General features: G+C 37.8%; 1 protein-coding gene across 1 annotated transcript in view; it reads right to left on the reverse strand.

The window, feature by feature from the left end:
* Positions 1-14335: 14335 nt before the first annotated feature.
* The window catches only part of UHRF2 (ubiquitin like with PHD and ring finger domains 2), an 86565-nt gene continuing 76541 nt past the window's right edge, over positions 14336-24359 (reverse strand). Inside the window, exons 14-16 of the mRNA XM_037061401.1 lie at positions 24110-24267; positions 16927-17025; positions 14336-15360 (exon numbers count right to left, since the gene is read on the reverse strand). Of these exons, the coding sequence (XP_036917296.1) occupies positions 15214-15360; positions 16927-17025; positions 24110-24267 (404 nt within the window). The 3' untranslated portion in view covers positions 14336-15213. The remainder of the gene's footprint in view (positions 15361-16926; positions 17026-24109; positions 24268-24359) is intronic.

A 24359-nucleotide genomic window follows, 5' to 3' on the forward strand; every position in this document is an offset into this window, starting at 1 on the left:
TGGTGAGGGACAGCCACTGCTTGAACCCAGGCTGAACAGCTTGCCCACCGGTGACAACAGGTTATCCCACTTCCATGGTCACTGCTCACCAGAAGACCGCCCAACACAAGCTCCAATCAGGGCATGGAGTTGCCCCTTCTGAGGAAGGATAAGGATGTGAAAACTAAGCATTGGAGGTGAACAGCATTTTCTAATGTCTTTATCAGGCTGTAAGGTGTTAAGAGGTTGAACATCAAAGTTGTTTCTACAATAGTGCATTCATTGCTTGTCCCCTAAATCCATCAGGGCAAAGACAAGTGATGGAATGTCTAAGTGAACTATTTGTCCTTCACTACTATTAAGTGACTCATGTTTTTCACCAGACACTTGTGCACCTGACTTTCCCACCTTTGGGTCCTTCCCTGTGTGGTACCCTCCACGTGGAGCACTCCCGACCAGCCTTGCTGTGCTGGATGCTGTTTGTTCATTTTTTCAGCATCTTCTCCAAAAGGTCTTCTACACATTTCCAGGAAATGGGCTCTATCATTTGCTTGTTAGTACTCAGATTTTTTTCTATACTCATAGCACAATTAACGATTATTCTGTTGACCGGGGGTTTTTGTTCTTAGTTTGTGTTTTTTTGGTCTGTTTTATTTATTTATTTTGCCTCATTAGACCAAGTTCTCTGAGAGCAGGGACCAGATCAGTGGATTCCCAGTGCTGAGCCAGGGTCCTACCTGTAGTATGTGTTCAATGAAAAAAGAAATAGGAATGGAATCAATAAAGGGTTGATCCTTGATCTCAAAGAGTGCCATTGTCACAGAAACCACTATTTTCAGTGCCTTCTGTGAATTCTGTTCAAGCAAAGTACAAAATGCTGGGCCTTGAAACAGCACCTCTGGACAGACTTTGTGTAGGATGCCCTCTCCTTTTTTAAAAAAATATTTATTTACTTTTAGAGAGAGGGGAAGGGAGGGAGAGAGAGGGAGAGAAACATCAGTGTATCCTCTCATACACCCCCAACTGGGAACCTGACCCACAACTCAGGCACATGCCCTGACTGGGAATCGAACCAGTGACCTTTCAGTTTACAGGCCATCACTTAATCCACTGAGCCACACCAGCCAGGCTCCACTCCTTTTTCTATGTGGTAAAATATACATTACATGTATCTTTTTTAATTTAACAGTTAAATTTAACATTTTTAAATTCTACAGTTCGGTGACATCGAGTACCTTGGATACACTGATGTGAACAGTGTGAAGGGTATAATTGTCACTGTCAGGTGCAAGAAGTCTCTGGGACAAGAAGTTGGAAACTGAGATGTTCGGTGCTTTTAGAGACTCCCAGGGCTTCAGAACATTGGGCAGGTTCAGAGAGGTTTCCTGGGGCAGTGACCTTTCAACCCTGTGTGTCTAGATTCCGGGTGGGCACGTTAACATGGAACACTGGGCCCTGGCTGCAATTTCCATTTTTAAAAGTTCCAGGCATTGTCTCTCAGCCTTCTTCACTTCAGGGATTTCCCAGAACTCTAAGCCTTTAAGGGATGGTGAAGGTAGGAAAGATACTAAAGTTAGTCTAGCCAGTATTTTTTATGCAATCTTACTGCCTTGAGAGAAAAATCCCTCCTTTCAGGCCTTGGCGGAGGCTCCCACCGCTGGAGGACAGTCAGAGCCAGCGCCACATGCGCTTTGGCCTCGCTCTCTGATCTGCTAGATTTGCTCCTGCCTGCACTGCAGCTACAAGTTTTTGTTTTTTTTTAAGATCAGAATGTAGCTTTATTACAGAGAAAGCTGATTGGAGACTGTGGTTTTGGATCTCTAGCCAGAGGGCTTGCTCCATTTCTGCCCTCGGTGCCTCACCAGTCTAGGCCGGGAGACACCCACCAGAGGGAAAGTCTGAGTCTGTTGAGCAGATGCTCCAAGCCAGACTCGCTGCCCGGTGCTGACCCCAGGTGAGGAGGGAAGCTAAAAAGGCAGGTTTCCCCAGTGCTGATGCAGTAACACGGATGCAGGGAGGTCATTTTCAGTCTCCTCTACGGAGAAGAGTAGAGGTGGGGCTTGAGACAAGAGTGTGGTCACTCCACAAACAAGGAATCCAGGAAGTAGGAGTTGGTGCCCAGCCTTCATACCTGTACCCATCATTCATCTGGAGCTTCCCCACATCTCCACACCTTTTGTACCCACAACTCCCTGGGGATGGCGATAAATCCCTGATATTACAGTTAGAATCCTGGCTGTCAGATCACCCATCCCAAAGTTTATTTGGAAATGGAGTTAATTTGGGGCAGGAGAAGGTCTCTGGTCCCTGGAAGTAGCAAGAGTTAGTGGGCATCTTTTCCATTCAAGCAGTGTTGAGAGCTTTTGGTTTAATTGGTTTTACAGGGTAATCTGCTACCTCTTTCCTCTCTATCACTGTTTCTACAGGAAACATCTGTACAAATTTGTACAAACGGGATTATTTCCTTTTCAACCTACTTCAAACCACAGATCAGGGCTCTCCTCCTTTGACAACTTCTGAAATGCAAGTTGGAGATTGCCTGTAATTTTTCTGAATTCAGTAGAATTGATGGAGGTTTGAAGAAAATCTAAGTTACTTTTTTCATGGCCCTACAGGACTTTCTGGGTGTCTAGACCTCTCCCTTGTAGAGGTTAGAGTTTTCAGAAGCGATGCAAGAGAAATTTTAGTACAGCAAGTGCTTCTGATCTGATTGCTGCTTTGTGCTTTAACATCACTAGTAAAAATGTATAGTTCAAGTGTGACATTTCAAATTTTCTCCTAAAGCACTTTTGAAAATCAATGGGGGGAAAACCTCCCAGAAAACACTTGGTGAAACTCAGAAGATTTAAGTGCTTTAAAATAACAGCCCTACTCCCAGAAGCAGGGCGGGATCCAATGGCACCAGGATCCAATGCCAGTCATCCTAAAAAAATGCAGACTTTCCCCCAACAGTGCTGCCGCTGGGGACTTGATCCAAGTGTTCCTCACTGCAGCAGGAGTGGCCAAAGTAGAATGAGATACAAACATTCTTTCTTAAAAGACTGGAATGAAGAATGGGGTAAAAAAAAGATAAGTCACTTGCATTCAACATATTTTATGAAATACATGAAATACACAGGAATATTCTTTCCCCAAAATAGAAGAACTAAATGTTTTTATTAGTTAAAAGAGGCTGCTTCAGAGGCATTCCAAAAGACAATGAGAAAAATACTCTCCATGGCAGGAGACAGTGGGGTTGCCTGTTTTTTTGCAAGTTTATTTAACTTGCAAATAGCAAAGGAGTGAGTGTACTGTGTGGTGTCAGCCATGTTGGGGGGGGTGGGGGAGGAGTGTGGAGGGTCAGCGCTATTTTTGTATTTAGTCAGAAAGGGAGACTTTTGTCTGGGACAGTGTCCACCATGAGAGAAGTGCTGTCAATCTGAAGTTCAATGCCAGTGAGCATGAGGCAGTTCCGGGAGGAGAGGCTGAAAGGTGTCATAGTTGCATTTCAGAATGCCGCCCCCATGGTTTTTATAAGTATGAAAATGAGAAGAGTCTTGAAAGAAGGATGTGCCATACCACAACCTTTCAGATATTTTTAATTCATGCATGCTGCACATTGGTTCTCTTTAAAATAGTGTCCAAACCTAGTTTTCAAAAGGCAAGAGGACATAATGTAAATTAAAAATAAATAACACAGTGAAGCAGAAAACATAGCAGGAAGTAACACAGTTCTGAGTTGAAATTCTAGGTCTGCACTGACTACCTGTTGTTTAGGGTGAGTAACTAATTCTATGAAACCACCACCTTGTCTGTAAAATGGAGATGATGCCATTTACTCCGCAGGAGGTGAGAGTAGTCAGTGAAATAATATACGGAAACACTGAGAGCACTCTTCTTTCTGGAGAAACTGAACAGGCGTTGGAAATACTGCCGTCCCTGCTCCAAAGACATGCATATGATGGTAAAACAGTCCTCTTACTCCCATTAAGAAAACAAACCAACATAGGTTCTCAAGGAAGGAAAGAATGGACAGTAAGGAGCAGAAATGGGGCATTTTTATAACTGGGAAAGCCCTGTTCCAATGAGGACCAAAAAATCAGTATCTACTAAACCCAGGGTCATGGTAGGAAACAAGCCTTCCCTCCCAGACCATGGTCACTCACAAGGGGCTTTGCTACATGTGAATGCAGAAGCCAGAGTCAGTTACATCTTGGACTCCCATTCAACAAAATTAACAGTTCAGTTTCAGGAGAACATATATGGCCCTAGAAGAAACTATCTAAAATTTTTTTCCAAAGGAAGCAATAGTATCTACACAAAGCTCTAAAGAAAACACTCTGAGAAGAAAATTCCCCAGAAAATGAACTCACAAGTTTACAAACACAATGAAATTCAATGTTAAGCAACAATAGCTGGCAAAATTCTTACTTTAGGAACCAGAAATGAGTAAGATTAAAAGGGCTTTGAAATAAGTTTTTAAATGCCCAAAGACACATTGGAAACACTAAGATTCATAAATGAATACAAGAGATTATGAAACTAGAAGAGATAAAGTCAAACAAAATCAGGAAATATACTTCTTAAAATAACTTATTTAGATGGGTTGAACTTTGACTAAACTCAAAAAGAAAATTCAATGAAGTGGAAGAATGACTGATGTGAGGAAATCACCTAGAACCTAGCACAGAGGGGTAGAGATGAATGATTTAAGAGATGCTAAGGTTAGACTGTGAAAACTAGGAGGTTGAGACTGGAGATAAGAGAATTTGGCTAAGGAGCAATATTTCTAAAAAAGGACAAAAAATTTTAGAACTGAGTCATACATTTTTAATTTAAAGGAGTACAATGAATCCCAAACAAAGCAAATAGTAATTAATCCTCACCTACAAAAATTTCAGTGAAACTCAGTTGAGGGAAAACACAAGGAACTATCAAATTGACATTCAACTTTTTTTTCTCAATGGACTCCAGAACACAATGGAATACCTACAAAATCCTGAGTAAAGGTAACTAGGGATCTAGAATTCTAACCTAGTCAATTTATTCATCTAAAAATCAGTGTGACAAATAAAGTCCTTTTCAGACTTACAAAGATTGGGAAAACTTACGGTTCCTAGACCTTCACTGAAGGGTCAATGATACAAAAGCATCTTGAAGTATTCAACGTGAAATAGCCAAAAAAAAAGGGAGACAAGTCTTGTCCGTCTTAAATCATCCGGGAGTCTTGAGTTACTGATAACATTTAGTAACTCAAACATTAAAAAAATGTGGATTAAAAAAAAAAGATTTTATGTATTTATTTTTAGAGAGAGGAAAAGGGAGGGAGAAAGAGATAAAATCATTGATGTGCAAAAGAAACATCGATTGGTTTCCTCTTGCATGCCCTGGACCGGGGACCTGGCCTGCAACCCAGGCATGTGCCCTGACCAAGAGCTTTTGGTCTGTAGGATTACACCCAATCCACTAGGCCACACCAGTCAGGGCAAAAACAAATTGGGTTTTAAAAAAAGTTACAACTAGAGACTCTGGCCAAGGTGGGGAGGTGCAGGTGGACATGCTTTGCTTCCTCTCACAACCATAAAAATAAACTCAAAACAAAAAGCAATCAGAACTTCCAGAAAATTGAAGTCCAACAACTAAGGATTTAAAGAAATATTCAGATGGGTAGGAGGGGCAGGCAGGATGCAGTGTGGTCTGGTCCTGTATCTGCATCTGGCAGATAAAAACAGAGAGGGACACTTGGGGAATAAGTGATCCCAGCACAGGCCACACCATGCAGCCCAGGGTTCCAGCACTGGGGGAATAAAGCCTCGTAACTTCTGGCTGTAAAAACAAGTAGGGGTTGGGGGAGCAGAAGTAACTGCTGGTGTTTCATGAGAATCCATTTAAAGGACCCATACAGTCCTAGAACCCATGTAAACACACCCACACTGGGATTCAGCACCAGGGCAGCAGGGAGGGAGGGGGAAGGGGGAGAATGGGAAAAATGTTGTGGGGAATATGAAACATAAATGGTAGGTACAAAATAGACAGGGGGATGTTAAGAATACTATAGGAAATATAGAAGCCAAAGAAATTATAAGCAAGACCCATGGACATGAACTTGGGGGTGGGGATTGCTAGAGGACTGGGGAAATGGGGGCAACGGGAAAAAAATTAGGACAGTTGTAATAGCATAATAAACAAAACATAGTTATAATCTTAAAAATAGTTATAACCTTAAAAAAGTTATAACCAAAATAGTAACATTGATATGGAAAATAGGTCAGAAAAGACAATAGGAAGGGAAATAAATATGGTAAGATATTTGCCTTAATCAGGAAAAAAACTGATGTATTGATCATTTTATAAATATCAATATGATCTAATGCATAGGTATGTTAAAAGCTTAAAATGACTACAAAATAATAGAAACTGATTGAATCAAATAACTTTCAGTGCAATTCAAGGATTGGGGTGGACCTGACCCTCTTCAAATACAGGATCTGATGGAAATTAACGCATGCTTGAGTGACTGGTAGGGCAATAACATGGATGTAATAATTTTTAGTTTTAAATTGGACATTTCACTTCTACTGTCATATGGTGTGCTTGAGTGTGATATTGTTATGTTACAGAACTACATTCTTATGATTTTGTAATAAAATATTTTGTATTAAGAAATGGGCATTACTTGTGCCAGAGCCTGTGTAAGAACAAGGAGAAAAAGAAAAAAAATACCCTTGCCCCTTTATAATAAAGATAGAGAAGAAATTGCAATGATAGTGATAAATCTAAAATCTCAGTAACAAATTCAGAGAGAATCAATTTAGTTATCAGACTATGCCAAAACAAATTTGCAGAATTTGTACGGTATCACTTGCATAAGTTAACACTTGCAATATTTTGTTTATGAATACTTACACATGAGCACTTTTATAAAAATCAAGTGAAAAATAGAACCTAATCAACAAAACAAACAAGAAAGCAAAATATAACCCGAGGCATTGAAATTAAGAACAATCTGACAGTAACGAGAGGGGAGGTGGGAGAGGATAATGGTGGGGAAGGGTTTTCAGGAACAACTATAAAGGACACATGGACAAAACCAAGGGCGGGTGGAGGCAGGGGAGGGAGGTGGGGATGGATGGGCGGGGTGAGCAGAGGGGGGTAAATGTGGACAACTGTACTTAAACAACAATAAAATAATTTTTAAAAATCAAGTGAAAAGCCAGCATTAAATTCATAATTTCTTAGGTGGGGAGGTGAAGAAAGCATGTCAGCTTTGTTTCTAGCACTTTTTTCCCTTTATTTAAGAACAAAAGTTATTAACATTGACCAATACTGGCAAGTCTGTATGCATGGTGTTCACTACAGTTGCTTTGTAATTTTTTACATTTAAAAAAAAAAAACAATAAATAGAGCATGGCTAGATGTTACTTTTCTTTTCCTGGCCTGTGTTTCTTTATTATAAAAGGGAAATTTTTCTTTGTGGTATTGCTGCGAAGTTTTTTCTCCCCTAAAATAATGAAATTTTTAAATACTGAAACTGTTATCTTTGTAAGGTTCATAAAAAAGTTAAAATCCCTCATCAATTCTGATGCAAGTGCCCAGAATATCATGAAGAAAAACTAAGAGGACTTACTGTCCACAAAGAGAAACTATTCCTTAATTCAGTCATGTTTCATAATTTAGAAACACAGGTCAGTGACAAACTTTCATGGAATTCTACCCAAAGAAATTCTTTGCATTCCAAAACCACTTTGCACTCTGGAAGATACCGCCTTCCCCATCTCTTCAAAATCTTTCATAGAATCATAATTTCTGTAGAAATCTGTGTCTGCCTTCTTTCTTGGCTCAGGCACAGCAAACTTACAGAAAGCTGCACACCCCAGGGTACAGTGATGGCTCCGACAATATGAAATTACAGATGCTTGGCCACACGGTCACTCACCTCGGGCTTTTTCAGAGCCCTGAGGACATGATAGTTACAGTCTGCTCACCAGTCATCCTTACTAGTGGTGAAATGCTGGAAAGTTTTAGTATCATTTGGTGTAGTATCTGACACTTAAGTGCTTAATAAATGTTCTTTTTCCTCTCAAATAGGTTCTTTGTTATTAAACCTGTTTTTGAAAAGGGTTTTTGAAAAGTCTCTACTTGGGAGACTTTGAGTTCCACACTAGATGCAGTAAATACATTCCACCCTATTCCTTAGTTGCTAAATATGAAAACCCTCCCTTATTTGAGGGGTAAATGTTCCAAATCGCCCAGTGGATGCCAGAGTACTACATATACTATGACTTTTCCTTAAACATATATACTTTTTCACTTAAGGGAAGGACTTTATGACTTTTCTTTGCCATATCCAAATTAACAGCATCATTATTCTTGGGGCAGTTAGTAAGTAAAATAACTGTTACTTGAACACAAGCACTGTGATACTGCTACAGCTGATCTGAAAACCAAGATGGTGGCTACCAAGTGGCCAAAGGGCAGGATGGGTAAACACGGATATGCTGGACAAAGGGACGACTCAAGTCCCGGACTGCAAGAGACTTCATTATGCCAACAAGAATGGTGTACAATTAAAAACTTATCAATTATTTTTGAAATTTTCCATTCAATATTTTTGGACCACAATTGACCTCAGGTAACAAATCACAGAAAGTGAAACCATAAATGGTGGGGAGGGGCGGCTACTGTACTGCTAAAAACCCTCAATGAAATATGCAAAGTAGCAAGCAAAAGACTTGAAAAGGTGAAAAAAGGTTGCCTGGGTATGCATTTTGAATTTGAGGACTGACCTGGAAGTTTCCTGGAGTATTTCTTTTGCCTTCTTTTGGTGTAGGTGCGAAGGAAACCTACAGCCCCAAAACATCATTGGACCCAAAGAAAGAAAGGCCTGCTTTCACAAGCCAAAGATATTAGAAAAAGGAGACCTATAGGAAAAAAAACGTTTGATTATATCTGCTCCACTCCAAGTAAACACCCATTCCCCTAGCACTGAGACTGGCAAGAGCCCTGTGAACCATCCCTACCCTAACCTGTAAAGAGAAGGGAGCTGGAAATCTGTGTATGTTGTCCTGAACAGACCCCTCAGCATACCAGACAGGAAACTGACCATAATCAATATAGCAAAATGAACTATGAGTGGACTGTCCAGGTTTCAGATTGGTTTTTGGGTGGCATCCAGGTAGAGGCAGATCAGAACAACACTGCAAAGACTTGGAAAATTAAATAGACATTAAAACATAAAACTGGGCTAGGACATGAATTCTGAACTGAAAGATAAAAATGAACAGAATTTCCCTTACAAAACAGGTTTAATTGCAACAATATTCTCATAATACTCAAAAGGTCCAGGATTCAATGCAAAATTATTCATATTGATAACCAGGAAAATCTCAACTTGAATAAGAGATATTAGAAGACCAAAATGGAAATTTTAGAACAGAAAAATACAATAACCAAAACAATACCAACAAAAAACATATTCTGCTCAATAGCAGACTGTATTAGGGAGTACACTCCAAAACCCAGAATTATCTTCTGAGGGCAGGCCCCTTGTAGTATAGGCTTCCCCTGCTAGGTGAGTGCATCAGTGTACCACCTGGTGTTGTTAGAGGCCACGTTCAGCCTTGGTGAATTTTTTTCAAGACTCCTTCAAAGTGTTTGCCCATTTGATGATTGGGGATTTATGAGCATACCTGCCTAACATTCAATGAACTGAATGTTCAGTAGTTTTTGGCCAAAAATGGCATGACTCCCTGCCCCACCCACCCTATTCACTGCTTCATGAATGAAAAGTCCTCAAAGAGAAACATTTTGCTGATGTAAGAGGTGAAACAAAAAATGGCAGAAGCACTAAAAGGCATCGAAATCGATGAGTCCAAAAACTTTTGAGCAGGGGAGAAAAATCTTAATAGGTATATTGAATCAAATGGAGAGTGGTTTGGAGGTGGCTGAAATATAAACATGAAAGAATACACATTTTTATTTTTAAATATGGGGTTTCAGCCCCGCTTTCTTTTTTTTTTAAATATATATTTTTTAGATTTTATTTATCTTTAGAGGGGAAGGGAAGGAGAGGAGAGAAATATCAATGTATGGTTGCCTCTCATGAGTCCCCTGCTGGGAACTGGCCTGCAACCCAGGCATGTACCCTGACTGGAAATCGAACCGTGATCGTGTGGTTCGCAGGCCCGCGAGAATACGCATTTTTAATAAATAAAATAAATTCCATTTTTTGGGTTCCCCCTTGTAGGTGACAGAGTCAGTAAAACTGCAGCCTGAGAATTATCTAATCTGAATAGAGAATATAAATTGAAGAAAAAGGAACGGAATGTCAGTCTCGTGGTACAATAACAAAGAGCTAATAGTCATTCATGACATTGGAGTTCCAGAAAAAGAGGAGAAAGAATGCAGGACTGAATCATATTTTAAAAAATAACTGGAAACTTTCCAAATATGGCAGAAGATATACTCTAGATTCAGGAAGCCAAGTGAACCCAAAACAAGATGACTTCAAAGAAATCCATCAAACACATCATCAAATTTCTGAAAATCAAATACAAAGAAAAGAGTCTTATAAAAGAAAAATAACACATTACCCATAAGGGGCCATACTATGAGTAACAACAGATTTATCAGACACCATGGAGGTTCAAGGTTTGACTGAGTCCAGTTCCACTCCTGTGGATTCAGGACCTTGCTGGCTGTTGGCTGTGTAGTTTCTTGCTACACAGGATTCTCCATAAAGCAGTGCATGGCAGTTGTCTTCTCTCAGAGTGGGCAAGAGAAGTTGTCCAACATAAAGACAGTAATTTTATAACCTAACTTTCAAAGTGACATCCTATCACTCCTGCTGCATTCTATTCATTACAAGAGAATTAGTAAGTCCAGCCCACACTCAAAGGGAGGAGATCACAACAGGGCATGAAGTACCAGGGGGTAGAGATCACTAGAGACCATGTTACAGCACTACTAACAAGTTTATCAATACTTAGTTCTAGTTCTCTCTTATTAAAAGACCAATAAAAATTTCAACTCCTTGGCCACAGGTAGACTGAGGAATTTAGGAATGCTTCAATCCACCAAGAGAGGCTAGATCATGTACTAACAACTCAAAAACCTTAGGGTCTTAAAGATTTACTTCTCACCCATGTTGTATGGCCATGCCAAGTTGGCTGGGGGCTCTGAAACCATTCTCACACTGGAACCCAAGCTGGTATGAAAGTTCTATCTGGATGATGCTATTGGTCTCCATGGGAGGGGAAATAAAATTCTGGAGGGAATGACATAACCTTTCTGTCACAATTCACTAACCAACTGATCACATGGCCTAGCCAACCACAAGCAGGCTAGGATGTGCAATCCTAATACATGCACTTGAGACACAGAAATAGCTGGTGAACAGTACAAATGACGACCATAGGCATTCTGGTCAGTCAATATTCAGCTCACTTTCATCTGCTACAGAAACCCTCTAGAATGGTTAGAATGAAAAGAAACAAAATGAAGTGTTAGTGTTTGGAGCAACTGGAACTCTCATAAACTACTGGCAGGAATATAAAATGATATGAACTATTCTGGAAATACACCTTAATTTTTTAATACGAAATTGATATGTACGGTAAGCATATATTTAATATTGTAAGAAACTGTCAAACTGTTTCTCAAAGACTTACACACAAAGGTTCATAGGAGCTTTATTTATAATACCAAAATCCTGGAAACAACCCAAATAACTGTCAGATGAATAGATAAAACATACTGTAGGATATTCATATATAATGAATTTCTCAGCGGTATGTTCAAACCTTGCCAGTATCCATTCTGTTTGTCCATTACATTTCTTTTTAAAATGTTTATTTCTAAAAATTTTAATCTCAAATTACTCTTCACAGGGCAGCTTGTTCTTCTATCAATGCAATGCAATCTCACACTTATGGATATAGCTGTAAAACTATTTTTTCATTCATTTTTTTCAATAGCAGTGGTTTGGTCATCCTGTTTGGTTCCTCTAGTTAGCTGTTACTTCTTGTGTCAAGTGACTGGTGTTTTAATCATTTTTTCCCCTTGTAGTACCTGCTGATTAATCTAAGTTACTAAATATCAGTTCCTCCAGGGATTTAAAGGTCTGGTATGGGGACCAGTCAGCAGACACTAAACAAGAAGAAGTTTTCCCAATGTGAGCTGGTAGCAAGCAGGCCATCAAACTCGATTCCTATCAAATTTGGCAGACAGCCATGAACTCTGTCTTTTAGGGTGTTCTGAAGAAAAATGGGAAACATTTGATCCCCAATGGACAAAGACAGAAATAGCAGACATTAGGTAAGTTAGAGCACATCTCTACCCAGCTCCTGTAAGTAGGATCTACCTTTAAACACAAAGCTTTAGGCTATAGAGAGGGCCCCTTTCTGTTAGCCAAATTGTCACAACAGGGCTGTGAGAGAACTAAGGGTGTTTTAGATTGTCAGCTTCTGAAAGATTATCTACTATCCTTAAACATACTAGCATGCACATATTTGTTGAATAAACCATATTATTTAGAAGTGGGCTCTAAAACTAAAGGCCTGGCCTACACTAGAAAAAAATAATGAAAATAATCCTACCTGTATTAAAGTGGCTGAGTACTTAATAGTAATCACTTTAGTCTACTAAATGTAGCAGAGTCCAGTGAAATGCTCATCTTTCAAACTTAAGGTGAAGAGACAACCAGATATGATGGACCCCCTTAAGTTGTGTGGTTGATGGACAACCACATAACTTAAGTCTTGAAAAAAAAAATCAAATCTGAATCTGGTCATGCTTGAATTCTAACTACCAATTTACAGAAAATAAAGAGAAACAGGTTAAACCATTCCACATGGTTATAATCAGAAAAATCTATTTTGTCAAAGACTTCAGAACAATTTCATCACATAAAGTGTAAAAAGTAAAAGAAAACAAAGATTGAATGCCTATATACAGATTAAAAGACACTTCAGATATAGTAATAAGTAACAATGCAAGACTCTTATTTGGATCCTGATTCAAAGAAACTGACTTAAAATACCTATGTATGGTATTTGACACAATGGACATTTGAACATTTACTAGGTATTTTATATAATTAGCATCAATCTTTTTTTTAGGATTAATCTTTTCATACATGTGTGAGGTTGGCATTGTGATTATGCTTTATAAAAGTCTGTTATCTTTCAGACAGAAACTGAAATATTTATGTAAAAAAACAAAGTCTTTAAAAAAGTTTAGGAGCAACATAAAATTGCTTAGTTTCCGACCATACTTGACGCTTCTGAACATGTTAAGCTGTCGTCAGCCTTGTTTCCTAGTCTATGATGTTATAAGCAGAGTTAAGACAATATATAGTGTGAGGAAATCACTTCTCTTACTAACATAGGTGGTAGAACCAAACCAGTGCAAGCAGCTGAATCTGGGAGACATTCCCCACCCTTCATGCAGTGATGTGGCCAATGCAGGAGATAATTACAACACCAGACGATGCAATTTAATGTTCCATTTTCAATTTGGTTTAAGTTTGATTCTTCAAAATAAAAATGATTCCAATGTTTATAACCAGCCCTAAGTGACAACAGCCCCAATCACTATACTGTAAACCAGAACCTGGTTTTGAATTTAATTGAATGCAGGAAAAACACTGAAATTAGTTTGGCTTATATTGAAATGTGAGAGAGCCTATGTAGTCCAAAAGAAAAGACTGCCAGGTCTGGACTCAGACTGCCTAAATTTATAGTTCTGCCACTTCCTTGGTGTATGAACTTTGGCAAGTTTCTTAACCTTTCTGTGCCTTTGATATTCATCCATAAGACGGGGACAATAGTATCTGCCTTTGAGGATTGTGAGTAGGATTAAATGCATACATATAAAAACATACAAGTGACTAATGCAAAGCAAATATTCAGTAAAATATTGGCTATATAGATATATATAGCTATATATATATCTATATAGCTCTGAATTCAGGGGTAGGAAAACATTCAATAAAATTAAAACTTTAATTAAAACATAACAATACAGCTACAGAGATGAGAACTATGTTTTAGAATATTTTTGTGTCTGTGAAATAAGAAGTAGCACTGATTATGCTAAAATTGACATAAGATTGAAGTTGTAATAAACACACTATGTTGTTATATTGGAAAAATTTCCAATTTAGTAAAAGAAACAAAAAAATCATATGTAGGATGAAATCTGTCCTTAGTGCTTAAGATTTCATATTAGTTCTCATTGCCAAAAAATCAAGAGTGAAAAATTGTGTGAGATGTCTGTTTTAATAAAAACATACGATGAAATACTCTGGAAATGACCGATTCTTCAAAGAACATACTATGAGCCAGACAAATGTAAAACAGTGAAGCAAGATGAGCTATTTGCTAGTCATAAAATATTTATTAAGGTATACTTTAGGGGATATAGTGAATATAAAATTTAGGATCACAATATGAAGCAATTTCAGCCCTCTCAAAAGTCAGCCCAGTCCTCAATGCTCGGCAGCTGTAAACCCACTGGTGAGACTCACTAAAAGCAGTTTGACTAGTACAGAAGAGGCTTTTCATAAACATTTACAATTAGAGCATCCGAATACCTCTTTTAAGTGCAAAACCACACCACATTACACTAATGCAGCAACAATGCATTCATATTGTTCTCATTAATCATTAGTAGTCAACTTGCATAAAACACCAGAAAAAAGCACAATGGAGCTCACAAAATGGGCTAAAAAATGAACCTGCCCTTGCAAAACACATATTGTAATGGAAGATATTAAATTTGTGTTACACACACTACAGAAGCTGTGTTCATTCCAATGATCTCAAGTGTCATTTCCTTTTCTGAAAAATCAAATTACATGAACGAGGCACAACTAATATTTGGGAGGCAGTGTGTAGCTAAAATTTCATTTAACTAATTATTCAATGATTTAAAAAACCCCCATAAATCTTTTCTGTCCTGAGGTAGTTGCAAAATAAATCATAACTTGGATACAACTAGAGCTGAGGCTTTGACTTTAACTCATTACAACTAGTTGTTACTGACAGGAACTACCTTTTGATATTTAAAAGACAGTTGAGAAATGGGCCTCTTACTACACACACAAGATGATGGCTATGTAGGAAAGAGGATTAGCTGCTTCAGAACATGAGAGATATGGTCCACCATTGCTTCCACCCCCACCCACCCCCAACCATTTTAGATTCTTTATTGTCCAAAAAATTCACCAGGAGCAACACAGTGGAAGTAGACAGATCATCGTCCTTTGCTGTAGCCAGGGAAGAACAGGTCAAGTAGAGTCTGTAGAATCTCATTGGGAACCATGATGTAATTCTGGCCAAGATCATGCCGGCAAGCAGGGCAGGAGAAAACTTGAGCCTTAAAGGAACGCTGTAAACAATCCTAAGGTAAAACACACAAAACCAAAAAATCAAAAAATACATCCAATTGCATCTGAGGGTAAAGAAAGTAGAAAAGTACTCAACAACTTATGCTTTTAAATAAGCGCTACAAACTTATTGTTTGGCCAGAAAATGAACCCCCCAAAAGATGAATAACTATAAAGGCCTGAATCCATAATACCTATGAACACTAGTCTACAGACATGGCTTTAATTCTATCTCTAGCACAGAGTTTTCAACCTTTTTCATTTCATGGCACAACTAAGCTACTCAATAAAATTCTGCGACACACCAAAAATTACTATTTTTGGACAGAAAACTGTACTTGAAAAATAAATAAAAAAATTGGGAAAAAATACTATTTTTGCTGATCACAGTACATAGGTATAATTTTGATCTACAAAAAAAAAAAGAATGTAATTACCTACCCTTTTTGCTCCAAAGTGACTTAAAAAGTGCCTGTACTTGTTTAATAAAAGAGTTTCTGGTACCAAGAATTAAACAATCAGATGCAACTCTATTATATGACCTATATATATTTATGGTCCAGGACAGGGTATTCACACCAGACAGGTATGTTGTTGGCTGTTGTCATTTTTTTAATTTGACAATTTAAGGGAAAAGAGGTCAGTGGCTTTGACTAAGTAGTAAGGCATTGCATGTTTTACAGAATCTTGTGACATATCCATTGAAAATCGCTACTCTAACACATACTGTGAGACTTCAGGTAAATGACTTAACTTTTGTATGCTTTAATCTACTCATCCAACGGAATGAGGGTGTTAGAGACTACGGTCCTCACTAGCCTCATCTTCTGGGCTGGATTTTAATACTGTTCTTTTCTGATTAAGCACTAAAAAAAAATTCAGGATTCCTCTGCTTAGAACTAAGTTTAATATATTTTATCAAATCACTTAACATATAATGTGTCTTCCAAAAATATATTTAAAAAGTACTAAGTATATGACACAGTTAACTAACTCAAGGCCAGGCACAAACACATAGGTGGATGGGTTGTTTCCATTTTACAGAAGAAATTAAGGGGCAGAAGTTAGGTCAGGGCAAAAAACCACCAAGTAGTAGAGCAAGATTCCCACCTTATTTTTTACTATAACTCAAATTTTCCTTCCACATCACAACGGTAACACAATATTCAACTTCTCTGGGCATGCTGTCAGAATCTGTTTAAGATTCCATAAGTACATGGCACTATTTTAGTTTCCATAAGTACATGGCACTGTTTTAGTTCAGTTTGCACTATGCTATATGGAACACATAAAAGCTCTAAGAGAAAACAGCAATGACATCTCACTTTCTCTTCTCCACGTCAAGCCCTCCCCACAATGGCAAACACAACAGACTTCCACAACTATATATATTTGAATTACTATTATTATCTAATAAAACATGCATTTACCATCAAGATGTAATTAGTGCTTGTGGGCAGACAAAGTGCTATTACCACTCTGTTCTATGGAAAAATGCTTCTTCACACGCTAAAAACAGGTTTGGAGGTTAGTGTGCCTTCTGGCCTAATAAGGGAAAATGATAAGGAAATTCTACTTACTTTACAGACATTGTGGAGGCAATCTGTTGTCACAGGCTGGTAAACTAGCTCCTGGCAGCACACACACATAAAAGATTGTTCCAATTTTTTAAGAAAATTCTACATGGTACCCAAAAGGGAAGAAAAAAAGGTTAGCATTTCATAATATGTTAATAAAATTCAACAAGTGCCTTCATCACATTCAATATGTTTTCTATTAAAAAAATCAAGTAGTGATTGTAATGACCAGCAAATATATAACGGAAACTGGAAAAAAACATTTCATTAGATATACCTATTAGTTTTAAATCTTAGGATTGGGTTGGAAAATTTGCAAAGGCATTAGATATATAGCATTAAAATGAAAGTGCCCTGCCCCCAACCTCACATTCCAGAGATTATTTTTTCACTGTTAAAAAAATTACAACTTATCTTAAGATCATTACATACATTTTTCAAAAAGCTACATGGTATTCCAGTACATGGACATGCATTATTTGTTCAATCTTTTGCTACAAAACTTGACTATGGGTATTCTTTATTCTTCAAAACCATTACTAGTTCCATTTTACCCAAGCTGTTTGTTACTTTTAAACTAGAAAGATAAGCCCTGGCTGGTGTGGCTCAGCGGACTGAGTGCTGACCTTCGAACCAAATGCTCTCCAGTTCGATCCCCAGTCAGGGTCCATGCTTGGGCTGCAGGCCAGGCATACCCCAGTTGGGGGCATGTGAGATGTATCTCTCACACATTTGTGTTTCTCTGCCTCTCCATTTCCTCTAAGAATAAAAATTAAAAAAAATTTTTTTTAAGCTTAGGGGGATTAGCAGTTTTTTGAATATTCAAAAGGATAATCCTCTATTCAGTTATTTATGGTAGTAAGGGAGTATATTTTATGTTCTTTTTTTAAAAGATTTTATTTACTTATATTTAGAGGGGAAGGGAAGTAGAGAGGGAGAGAACATCAATGTATGGTTGCCTCTCGTGGGTCCCCTGCTGGAAACTAGCCTGCAACCCAGGCATGTGCCCTAACTGGGAATTGAACCTCGATCCTCTGGTTCACAGGCTCACACTCAATCCACTGAGCCACACCAGCCAGGGCTTATGTTCTTCTTTTATGTTAACAGAAGAAGCAGTATTTATAATTTCACATAAAACTAAAAAAAACAAAACAAAAAACAAAGATCCCAAAGTACAAACAAATACCATATGATCTCATTTATATGTAGAATCTAAACAAACCTAACTTCATAGATACAGAGAACAAATGAGCGGTTGCCAGGGGCGGGTTGGGGGTAGGCAAAATTGTTGAACAGAGCCAGAAGGCACAAACTTCCTATTATAAATATAACTCCTGGTGATATAATGTGCAGCATAGTGACTACAGTAATACTGTATTGCACAGCTGAAAGTTGCTAAGAAGTAAATCTTAAAAGTTCTCATCACAAGAAAAAAAATTTGTAACTATGTATGGTTACAGATATTAACTAGACTTATTATAGTGATCATTTTGCAATATATACAAATTTTTTTTAAGATTATTTATTTATTTATTTACCTTTAGAGGGGAAGGGGAGAGGGAGAGAAACATCAATGTATGGTTGCCTTTCGTGCGTCCCCTGCTGGGAGTTGGCCTGCAGGGAACCAGCCTGCGACCCAGGCATGTGCCCTGACTGGGAATCGAACTGCGATCCTTTGGTTCGCAGGCCTGTGCTCAATCCACTGAGCTACACCAGCCAGGGCTACAAATATTGAATAATTTTCTTGTGTTCACTGAAACTACTAATAAGTTGTATGTTAATTACTTCTCAAAGAAAAATTAAACATTCCATTTCAAAGTTATGTTTTAATACAAACTTATTTATAAATGTGGATTATAAAAGTCAAGTGAATTATCAACAAAGTAGTATGCAACACATTAAAAGAATATACCAGTTAGGGGAGACATGGCAAAAATTATAAATTTAGTACCAGGTACTTTCTCCCTGACAAATGCCCTTCTTAATGATTAGTACTTCCCCTCCGTAGTGCCTACAATATGAGTATATGTACTAGAGGTATTTTGAGTTGCCATAATGTGCTACATAGCAGTAACAAAAAAGCCAAATCCTTCTCATGGAATTTTATATTCCTTTAGGACAGCAAACTAAAAAAATTCAGTTTCAGATAGTAATAACTAAGGAAACATGGCAAATTAAAGCAACAGAGTAAAGACTACCTTAGCAAGGGTAGTCAGCAAAGGCCTCTCTGAGAAGTGTAATACCACTGTGGAGACTTACAGGATCTGAGGGAGTGAGATACATGAAGACGGAGAGAGAGAGAATTCTAGTGTATAAAGGCCTAGCAGACAGAATGGGCTCAGTGTGTTAAAAAAACACAGATCAATGTAGCCAAAGCAAGTTGGGCTTGAGAGAGTAGCATGAGGGGACAGCAGAGGTAAACAGGGATGACAGATCATGTACGGACTTGGGAAGGTGTTTGAATATAAATGCATATATTATATATATATGTTCATTTAGCTAAAAGTCACCATGGCCAACACCTGATTCTGTGGCTTAATAAATGTGTTCCTGGCTTATATGAAGAGAATGTGCATAATACCTGCCCAGAGCATTCAATAATAGTACATGAATGTCCAGAGTAAGCACTAGAAGCTACATTACAGTCATCTGACTCATGCATGTAAGATCCTTCCATAAGCAGGCAGAATTTTTGGTGAGGAGCCCTTCTTTTTTGGTTTAAGAATTGTCAACTGATGATGACTTAATTTCATATAGAAGTTATATTGAAAGAAGAGATGGAAAAGTATACTTGATTTGTATATCCTTGTCAAGTCTCACAGGATTCAACCACTTTAATAATTTTTATTGATAATAGAATATACATATTAAAAGCCTCATATTGAAGCACAATACACATGTCCAACCAAGAAAACAGATATGCAAAAGAACTTCCGTCTGTACTCAGGTGGCTCTTTACTGATACCTGCTACTTTGTCCCTTGCCCACCCATAGCTAGAACTCACCTGACTTATCACTAACCAGCTGTATCCCCTCTATCCAGAGTGTAATTAGACCACGATCAATTGCTTGCTTTATCTTACTCTATGACAGTCAGGCTCTTCTTATGCCTGGGTTTCTTGGCTAAAAATCAAATAACACTTCTCACAGAGCTCAATCACTTTACTTCTGTCTGCCACACATGTAAGCCTCCTACTACCAAGGATAACCCAACATATCACATCTTTAAGCAAAGGAAATGATGACTGCAATATAAATCCAAAGGGTATGTGATAAACCTTACCCATTTTTAAAAGTTTAACAATTACACCAGGAAGATGCTTCCTTAATACAATAATAATGACTATTTCTGAAACAAAAAGCAATGCAAAAACTCTGAGAGTTCCCTTTAAATACAGACAGAAAGCACATAGATATTCATTAATATCCTATATCAGACACACAGAAGTTCTGACTAATGCAAAGAGAAATAAAAAGAAACTTGAAAAGAAGAAATGACTAAAAGATGATGAGATAATTTGGAATTTCAAGAGAGAATACTAGAGGTCACCAACAATAGCTGCACATCACAATACTTTGGAGAAAAAGCAGAAAAGTAACTATATTACACATGACAAGAAGTTAAGATGTAATAAAATTGACTATTTGAATTTATAAGCAAAATTTAAGAATAAAAGCAAGTGAGCAAGCAAGGAATGAATAGACAATTTATATTCGAAACTTCTAAGCTATGGGGATCTGATATGAAAGCTTTGTTTGCAAAACAGCTCAATACAAAATCCACACATCAGTTAACTCTGTAATTCCTTTTCACTTTCAAATTTTATACCTCCCCCCAAAATCCAAAACATATGAACTATTTAAACAGATCAATGCTGGTTTCTTTACCTCTAGGTTGAATACATAGGCATTAAAATTGTGCTTAACTGCCTAAGACTTAATGCTATCAGGTAACTTTGAAATATAACAAAAACTCTCCTTATTCCAAGAAATTCAAGAAGAGGGAAGATTCCCAAACTCTTTTTACAAGGTTAGCATCATCCTAATTCCAAAACCAGATAAAGACACAACAAAGAAAAACTACAGGCCAATACCATTGCTGAACATACATGCTAAAATTCTGAATAAAATATTGGCAAACCAGCAATACATTAAAATGACCATACACCATAATAAAAAAAGCATTCTTCCTAGGGATGCAGGGATGGTACAATATTCACAAATTAGTAAACGTAATACATCACATAAACAAAATAAAAAACAAAAATCACAAGATCATATCAATAGATGCTGAAAAAGCATTTGATAAAGAATAGCATCCATTTATGATAAAAACACTTGCCAAAATGGGAGCAGAGGGAGCATACCTCAACATAATAAAGGCCATATATGAGAGACCTACAGACAACATCAGACTCAATGGGCAAAAATTAAAAGCTTTCCCCCTAAAATCAGGAACAAGACAAGTGTATCTGCTTTCACCACTTCTATTCAACATTGTGCTGGAAGTTCTAGCCACAGGGATCAGAAAATAAAAGGAAATAAAAGGCATCCAAATTGGAGAGGAGAGGTAAAGCTGTCACTGTTTGCAGATGACATGATGGTGTACATAGAAAACCCTATAGATTCCACCAAAAAACTACCTGACCTAGCAAGTGAATTTGGCAAAACAGTGGAATTCAAAGTCAATATTAAGAAATGACGCGGGCCTGTGAACCAAAGGATCGCGGTTCGATTCCCAGTCAGGGCACATGCCTGGGTTGCAGGCCAGTTCCCAGCAGGGGACACATGAGATGCAACCATATATTGATATTTCTCTCCCTCTCTCCTTCCCTTCCCCTCTAAAGATAAATGAATAAAATCTTAAAAAAAAGAAATGAAAGCATTTTGTACACCAACAATGAAGTATCAGAAACAGAAATTAGGAAAGAAAATCCCATTTACCAGAGCAACAAGAAAAATAAAGTACCTAGGAATAAACTTAACCAAGGAGGTAAAAGACCTGTACTCAGAAAACTACACCAACACTGAAGAAATTAAAGAAGACACTAATACACGTATATACTGTGTTCACAGATTTGAAGAATTAACATCACTAACATGCCCATACTACCCAAAGCAATCTATAGATTCAACATAATCCCTATTAAAATACCAATGACATATTTCACAGACACAGAACAAATATTTCAGAAATTTATATGGAACCATAAATGGCCCTGAAGAGCCTCAGCAATTTTGAGAAAGAAGAACAAAGTAGGAGGGATCACGATACCTGATATCAAACTATACTACAAGGCCACTGTAATTAAAACACTCTGGTACTGGCATAAGAACAGACACATAGATCAATGGAACAAAACAGAGAGCCCAGAAAAAAGCCAAGTCTCTAAGGCCAATTAATATTTGACAAAGGAGGCAGGAGCATAGAATGGAGTAAAAATAGCTTCTTCGATAAATGGTGTTGGGAGATCTGGACAGGTACACACACACACAAAAAGAAACTAGACCACAAACTTATACCATACACCAGAATAAACTCATGCTGGATAAAAAACTACCATAAAAGTCCTAGAGAAAAACATAGGCAGTAAAATTTTAGCTATCCCATGCAGCAATATTTTCGATGATGTATGTCATAGGGCAAGGGATATAAAGGAAAGAATAAACAAAGGGAACTATATCAAATTAAAAGCTACTGCACGGCTAAAGAAAACATTAGCAAAATGAAAGGAGAACAAACCGTATGGGAAAACATATTTGGCAATGATACCTTGGACAAGGGTTTGGTCTCCAAAATATATAAAGAACTCACACGACTCCACACCAGGAAGACAAACAATCCAATCAAAAAATGTGCAAGGGACCTGAACAGATACTTCTCCAAGGAGTACAAACAGAGGGCGCATTGGCATATGAAAGGATGTTCAACATCACTAGCCATTGGAAAGATGCAAATTAAAACCACAATGAGATGCTATCTCACACAGGTCAGAATGGCCATCATAAACAAAGCAACAAACAAGTGTTGGAGAGGTTGTGGAGAAAAGGGAACCCTAGTGCACTGTTGGTGGGATTGTAGACTGGTGCAGTCACTGTGTAAAACAGTATGGAATTTCCTCTAAAAACTAAAAATGGAACTGCTTTTGATCCAGAGATTCCACTGCTGGGATTATACCCTAAGAATCCTAAAACACCAATTCAAAAGAAACTATGTACCCCTATGTTCATAGCAGCACAATTTACAATAGCCAAGTGCTGGAAACAGCTGAAGTACCTACCTGTCAGTAAATGAGTGGATTAAAAAAATGGTGGTAGTACATTTATACAATGGAATACTATGCAGCAGAAAAAAGGAGCTCCTACCCTTCCCAAAAGCATGGATAGATCTGGAGAGCATTATGCTAAGTGAAATAAGACAGGTGGGAAAAGACAAATACTATATGATCTCACCTATGACTGGAACTCAGTCAACAAAACAAACAAGGAAAAAAGAACCAGAGGCATGGAAATAAAAGAGCAAACTGATAGTGACCAGAGAGGAGGGGAGAAGGAGACAATAGGGAAAAGAAGGGGAACACATACAAAGGACCCATGGACAAGGACAATGGGGTGGGGATTGTCTTTGGGAGCAAGGGTTAGACAGGGTAGGAGAGAGCAACTGGGGGAAAAATGGGGACAACTGTAACAGAACAACAACACATAAAAATGAAACACTCTCCTAATGAGTTTTAGATTAACTTGAGTATGTTCCACACTGAAAATTTTTCCCATGAATAGTACCTCAACATTAATTATTAAGTTCAGGCACGGAGAGGTCAGAAACCAACATCTAAGAGGTCTAAAATAAATTTTAAAGCATTTAAGTTCTGCCTCAGATTGTTTCTAAAAGCTGCAGGCACTGGATGAAAAGATTAAAGGATCAAGTTTTGACTCGCTTGTGAAAGTGATACTTCATGGGGAAATTATTTTCCACCATTTATTAATATCAGGACATTGTTATTTTAAAGATCTTGTAATAACTATGTATGGTGATAGACGATTACTAGGCCTATGGTGGCCAGGTATATAAATGTCTAATCACTGTGTTGTACACCTGACACTAATATAATATTGAATGCCAACTATACTCAAAATTAGAAAATAAAGGTATATAATTATACAAAAAACAAAAGTCTTTACTCACTGGTCCTTCCACAAGATGAACAAGCACTTCATCCCAGAGTTTCTGGTTTTGATGATCTTCTCGAATTAGATGTTGCTGTTGAGGGGTTAGCTGGAAAGCTTCAACTGCTTCTGCTGAATCTGATGCTTTGAATACTTTTGAGGCACTTGGACAATCATCTAGATTTATTTAAAAATACATCAGAAAACCTGCAAGTAATTCTAAGCAGAACTATGACACAAAAGAGTTAACTGGCACCAGTAATGTTTAG

Source organism: Sturnira hondurensis, unplaced genomic scaffold (assembly GCF_014824575.4).
Source record: "Sturnira hondurensis isolate 20B ecotype Veracruz unplaced genomic scaffold, ASM1482457v3 Scaffold0013378, whole genome shotgun sequence".
NCBI lineage: Eukaryota > Metazoa > Chordata > Mammalia > Chiroptera > Phyllostomidae > Sturnira > Sturnira hondurensis.